This window comes from Blennius ocellaris (genome assembly GCF_963422515.1).
Source record: "Blennius ocellaris genome assembly, chromosome: 19".
NCBI lineage: Eukaryota > Metazoa > Chordata > Actinopteri > Blenniiformes > Blenniidae > Blennius > Blennius ocellaris.
Genome location: NC_137668.1, coordinates 22,106,598 through 22,113,286, shown reverse-complemented (window position 1 = coordinate 22,113,286; position 6,689 = coordinate 22,106,598). Strand labels below are relative to the sequence as shown.

The 6,689-nt window shown below is 47.9% G+C and overlaps 1 protein-coding gene across 1 annotated transcript; it reads left to right on the top strand.

Moving 5' to 3' along the window:
- The first annotated feature begins 1,518 nt into the window (after positions 1 to 1,518).
- On the top strand, positions 1,519 to 6,405 carry LOC308144115 (Krueppel-like factor 6). Its single transcript, XM_080515158.1, is given in 7 exon segments — positions 1,519 to 1,908; positions 1,911 to 1,930; positions 3,178 to 3,369; positions 3,371 to 3,412; positions 3,414 to 3,792; positions 4,392 to 4,515; positions 5,926 to 6,405. Coding segments are annotated over 7 exon segments (888 nt in total). The 5' UTR covers positions 1,519 to 1,829; the 3' UTR covers positions 5,978 to 6,405.
- Positions 6,406 to 6,689: the final 284 nt, after the last annotated feature.

Sequence of the window (6,689 nt, the reverse complement as noted above, 5' to 3'; positions counted from 1 at the left end):
CACTAATTCATAATGTGTGAAACGCCTTCATTTACATTTTGCACATAGTTATTTTATTCGTATTTATTCATTTAAGTGTAAGTTCCAGTTTCTGTTTACTTTCTATTCCAAATTATTGTTTTTGACGTTTCAATTGTGATGTTTCACATTTACCTTTGAGGTTGTGACAGAAAAAAAAAATCAACATTTGCATTTTAAGAATTTTTTATCTTTCTGTCTTTTTTCTGCTAAAAGCAGCTTGTAGCTGTAACGCCAGCTGCTAAACACAGCAGCTTCCGGCTCCTGACATTCACATGAGGCTTTCAGCACACTCGAGTCAGCTTGTCGGTGTCGTTCAGCACGAATGACCGACTCACATCCCTTCAATCGTTCAGCTCACATGACCGACTCCCCTCGCTTCAATCGTTCAGCTCACATGACCGACTCCCCTCGAAACTCGAAAGAGTCGTTCACTGAATCGGTCAGTAGCACTTCCGCTGTGTCGTTCACCTCATGAGCGGTGAGCGGTGAGTCCTCCCCCCCTCCCTCACCTGAAAATCTCCGAGTGACGGCGGAGAAAAAAATAATACATTGTTTGTTTCACAAAGCTTGTAGAGATAAATACATGAATAATACATGGATAAATACACAATAAACAATGTTAAAATACCACTGTAGCGTGTATTGTGTTACATTTAATATTGTCCCCTATAATTAGTTCTGCCCTATGAACGTCACATTGTTTATTATTAGATTATTTATTAGATACTAGTAAAAAAAGAAAATCAGAATGTTGGAAGAAAAAAAACTATAAAAACATATGTATACATTAATATATACTGTATATCTGCCATTCTGGATGCCAGGTATTTATTCAGTTTAATCATTTATCTAATTTATTTTCTGATTCAACTAAACCTCAAAAACAAAACACATAATCTAGAATAAGGAGACCAGGATCACTAAAAACTAGTGTGTACTTATTGTTTATTTTCCTCAGAAGTGTTTCATCATTTTACTATGAATACATGATTCTCCCCCTGGTTCATGTCGCAGTTCAGCTGAGCCTCCAGGTCCTGGAGCGGGTGGAAATAGTGCGCATGCGCAACTGAATCAAATGACTCAAATGACTCAAATGACCGATTCACTTGGATGAACGACTCAAAAACCCGTGAGTCCGTTCGAGGAGTCGGGTTTCTCATCACTACTACGGAGGAAGCGAGCGCTCCGCCGGGTTATATACGTGCCTATAAATAACCAGCCAATCAGCGGCGAGCCGCCTTGGAGCCGAACGGGCCAATCGGGGACGAGAACGAGACAAATCAAGTGAGTGCGCGGCTCCGATTGGCCCGCCGTGATATCATTCGTGGCCGTAGACGCTGATTGGCCGAGGGGCGTGCACGGGGAGGGCGGGGCCAGCGGGGAGGCGGAAGGAGGGGCGGGCGTCGAGGTTTGAATAGGGAAGTTTGCAGAGCGCAGTTGTTCCCCGTCCAGTCCGGTGCAGTGTTTGCAAATACCTCGAACCAGAGAGAGGAGAGAGAGGAGAAGGAGAGAGAGAGAGAGCGAGAGCGAGAGAAGGAAAAGGAAAAGGAGGGGGAACCGACTGCCTGCCTGACGGAGGGACGGAGTCTGTTCTGCGTCGCCGCTGCTCAACACGCGAGTCTCCGCTCGGCGTCGCTCGTGGAACTCTCGCTCCTGTTTTTTTTTTTTTCCTCCTTCTTAACTGGCTTAATTTTTTTTTTTTTTTTTTTTTTTTTTGCAATCTCAAAGTGCAGCTAAATATTTTCCCCCAAAAAAAACAAAAACAAGCGGAGGGAATAAATTATAGATCTATATAAAAAAGAACAGATATGGATGTTCTACCCATGTGCAGCATCTTTCAGGAACTTCAGATAGTTCACGACACGGGCTATTTCTCCGCCTTACCGTCTCTGAGGAGTACTGGCAGCAGGTGAATATAAACTTCCTCTATTTTTTTTTTTTTTTTTTTTTTTTTTTTTTAAGTTTCCTATCAGAAGCCTAAAACACGAGATGTCCATTCATTCAAGTAGTTTTTGCTTTTTTTTTTACGAAGCAGCCTGAAGTGTCAGTCTGACAGCTCGATGAGGAGAGAGTCACTCTCACGTATTCTCACTACTTCATTTTTATATAAAATCATTATTAATTTCCCCTCCATCTCATCATGCACAGCATCATCCTGTCTCTTTTTTTATTTTATTTTTAAGATTCATTCAGTTTTGAGTTCATCCCGTGGCGTTTCCGCCCCTCGTTGTTTTGGACGCGAGTCCACAACCTGCCACCTAATGCCTCCTCGCATGAGTAGACAGCAGCACAGCTGGAAAACATCAGGCTGCAGGAAGGGAGATTTATTCTACTGTGTGTGCTGTCAAAGCTTTGCAGGCCTGAGCCGGTGTATCTATATGGTGTGTGTGTGTGTGTGTGTGTGTGTGTGTGTGTGTGTGTGTGTGTGTGTGTGTGTGTGTGTGTGTGTGGTGTGTGTGTGTGTGTGTGTGTGTGTGTGTGTGTGTGTGTGTGTGTGTGTGTGTGTGTGTGTGTGTGTGTGTGTGTGTGTGTGTGTGTGTGTGTGTGTGTATGTGTGTGTGTGTGACAGTGAGGAAGGAAGGATGTGATTACATGACAGATGGTACGCATGAGGAAAAGCAGCTGAATGGCCTCCCTCGTGTGTTTTTCTTTTTTTTTTTTTGGAGAAGGAGGGGAAGTTGTGCAGGCTTCCTTAAAAGGACTCTTAATTTTCATGCAGTGAGTCATTGTGGAGTGGCGAAATGACAATGCACGTTTTTTTTTTTTTTTTTTTTGGGTTACTGCAGGAGAGCCGACGGTCGGTCACAGTGCGGCGATTATCGTCTCTGTGTGTAAATTTAATCAAAGTTTAAAGGTCCGCGTGTGTTTATTCTAATAATCTGGAGACTACGTTCATTGTTTTTCCTCCATGCTTCCTCATTTAAAAAAAAAAAAAAAAGAAAGAAAGCTGGAATTTCCTGGTTCGTGCTCCCTGCTTGTAAGCGTTGGACAAATATTACACCAGCGAGAGCATATTGGGAGTGTGCACATGCATGATTTAAAAGGATTTCCCTCACGGAGGCGTCTTTTGCGGGCGTCTCTCTCTCTCCGGGGCTGCTCTTGCTTGTGTGATTCACCCCCCCCCCCTTCTCCCCCTCCTCCCCCTCTCTCTCTCAGACATGCTTGGAGTTGGAGCGCTATCTACAGAGCGAGCCTTACGTGTCGACGTCCGACCTGAAGTTCGACGGCCAGGAGGACCTCTGGAGCAAGCTGATCCTGGCGTGCGGGGACAAGGCCAAGGCCGAGTCCGACCCCAAGCTGGCGTCGGCGCACGACGACGACAATCAGGACAGCAACAGCGTGAACTCGGGACGCCAGCAGCGAGGCGTCGGACAGCTCCGAGGAGCTCTCTGCCGACGCACAGCTTCGCCTCCAACCCGCTGGGCGCCGCGCTGGCCGGCTCCGGACCTTTTAGCCCGTCCGTCATCAGCACGCCGCCGTCCTCCCCGGAGGCCAGCTCGGAGGCCGGCGGCGGCGGAGGCGCCGCCATGGGCGGCTGGGTCGCCGCGCACGCCGAGCTGCACCTGCCGGTGAAAATCAGGAGCGGCGTTGCGGCGACGGCGGCGGCGACGACGACAACGGCGGCGGCAAAGGGCTCGGAAAAGACGGGACTGATGTGCGGGGACGCGTCGCCGGACGGCCGGAGGCGGGTTCACAGGTGTCACTTCAACGGGTGTCGCAAGGTTTACACGAAGAGCTCCCACCTCAAAGCACACCAGCGCACTCATACAGGTGAGACGCCACGCCGCCGTTATGGCGTCGTCCCGGCCATTGTGTAACGTAATTAAAGGTCCACATTGCATGACGTCCCCCCCCCAACCCCCCCCCCCCCCCCCCCCCCCGGCTGGAGCGCCGCGGGTATTAGCTCTGCATGGCTGGATACCTAAACTGTGACCTCACGTATCTGGAATGTGACTGACTGAGCCAGAGAGCGAGGGAGGAGGGAGGAGGGGGGGAGAGAGGAGAGAGGGGGGGGGGGGATGAAAGGACTTCAAAACAGATTGAGTTTCACCATGGGAAAGGGGTGTGTATTGTGGGGGGGGGGTGGCCTGGGGGCACGGAGCGGGGGAGGGGCCCCCGAGTGGTCACTTGAGTGTCTCTTGTTTTCGCTCGGCGGCGTGAAGCAGCACGTGTCGCCGTCGTTTCCACACATTCCGCACATTCCGGAGCAAAAAAAACCCAAAACAAACGAACCGCGAGTCGACGGAAATCTGTCGTCACTGCTGCTCCTCTGCTGTCACCCCCCCCCCCACCCCCACCCCCCCTCCTCCTCCTCCTCCTCCTCCCCCCACCACCAGGATGATTGATTTGAAATGTTGTCCCCCCCCCAGGTGAGAAGCCGTACAGGTGTTCGTGGGAGGGCTGCGAGTGGCGCTTCGCGCGGAGCGACGAGCTGACCAGACACTTCAGGAAGCACACCGGGGCAAAGCCATTTAAATGCAGTCACTGTGACAGGTGAGGCGGCGTGACGCCATCTGCCTTCTTTTTTTCCCCCTCGTCATGCAAACAGCCAGATGGAGGCCGACGAGATTTGAGCTGGACTCGCGAGGATGTTTTGGATTTACTTATAGTTTGATCACATTTTTCAAGACTTTTAAGCTCTTTTAGGATTTTTGTTTTTCTTATTTTTTTTTTTTACCTCATTGGATTATTTCGCTTTATTCCAATAGGAAGTTGTTGATTTCTCTAAGAAGTAATTGATGTTTTTCCAAATCAATTGGCTTTTTGAGACCTTGACCCATAAAAATCTATATCTACAGTTTTGTAATTAGACACTTATTTCAACTGTTGCACCAAGGACATGTAATTTTACCACCAGCATCTAATGTTTTTGACAATTGACTATTGAGCATCCTAATTTGACACCACTGATTGCCCGTGATTTCGCACAGCATCAATCGCTTCCAACGATACTTGATGCCTGCTTCAGATATTTGTAATTTGACTCCAGCATCAGCTGCTTGTAATTTGACACACGTTGATGAACTTGGTTGATTTAGGAATATTTGAAAGGTCTAAATGTCTCGAACTGGATCCTGCTTCAACTGTTTGGCTCCAGCATCAAGTGGTTGGAATTTGACTCAGGCAGTGCATCCTTGTAATTTGACTCCAGCATCCCATGCTTCGAATTTGACCTCAGCATCTGTTGCTTGCATTTTGACTCCAGCATCAGGGGCTCTTATTTGGACTCAGGCATTAAGTCATTGTAATTTGACTCCAGCATCCATTGCTTGTAATTTGACTCCAGCATCCATTGCTTGGAATTTGACTCCAGCATCCGTTGCTTGGAATTTGACTCCAGCATCCGTTGCTTGGAATTTGACTCCAGCATCCGTTGCTTGGAATTTGACTCCAGCATCCGTTACCTTGGAATTTTGACTCCAGCATCCGATCCTTGTAATTTGACTCCAGCATCAGGGGCTCTTATTTGGACTCAGGCATTAAGTCATTGTAATTTGACTCCAGCATCCGATGCTTGGAATTTGACCTCCAGCATCAGGTGCTCTTATTTGGACTCAGGCATCAAGTCATGGTAATTTGACTCCAGCGTCCGATGCTTGTAATTTGACTCCAGCATCCATTGCTTGTCTCCAGCATCCGATGCTTGTAATTTGACTCCAGCATCCATTGCTTGTCTCCAGCATCCGATGCTTGTAATTTGACTCCAGCATCCGATGCTTGTAATTTGACTTCAGCATCCGATGCTTGTAATTTGACTCCAGCATCCGATGCTTGTAATGCAACACGTTTCCAGATTTCTTCTATTTTTTGACGCGTTGTTTCTATAAAAGCTCCGACAGTTTCTCCATCACTAACCTCTCTCTCTCTCCTCTCCCTCTCCTTCTCTCTCTCTCTCTCACACAGATGTTTCTCCAGGTCTGATCATCTGGCTCTTCACATGAAGAGACACATCTAGAGCAGGACGAGCACCAACCAAGCAACGCAGCAAAAGGGGAGGGGAAGAAGGTTTCTTTCCTGTCTTTTCTTTTTTTTTTTTGGTTTGGTTTTTTTGTTTTTTAATTTTTTGTTTTTTAAAAGAGGAAAACAAACCCGCCGTCTCCCGCCGCCATGGTCTCTTGGTTGAACTGTCCAGGGCGGAGTGGTGGGAGTGTGTTCCAGCCAAAGCATGCCGTTTTGCACCGAAACTGAAAAACCCAGTGCCTCCGGGACGTCTCTTTGGGGACAAAGACGCTCTGAAGGTTGTCTCGTTTGCAACAAAGAGGACGAAAGCAAGGATGAGGATGGTTTTTCCTTTTTTTCTTTTTTTTTTTTAATCGAGAAAGACTTTTGACACACACCGGGAAAATTGAAAAAAAACAAAAAAAAACAAATGGCAGAGTGAATGGCGTGTACGTGTGGTGCATGAAGTTTGGGGGGGGAGGGGGGGGGGGGACGTCTCTCCGGACTGCAGATACACTGGTACTTTTACACAAACAAACAAAAAAAAACAAAAACAAAAAAAACCCCGTCTTGAGGTTGAGCATGAGTGCACTGTGAATGTGTTGAGATTCCGGCGGCGGAGCGACGCCAACACGAGGAGAGGAGTTTTTCCCGGGGGGGGGGGGGGGGGGTGTTGCTGTGGACTTGAAAGAGTTTCCGAGGAAGAGGACGGGAAGGGGGCGGAGCTT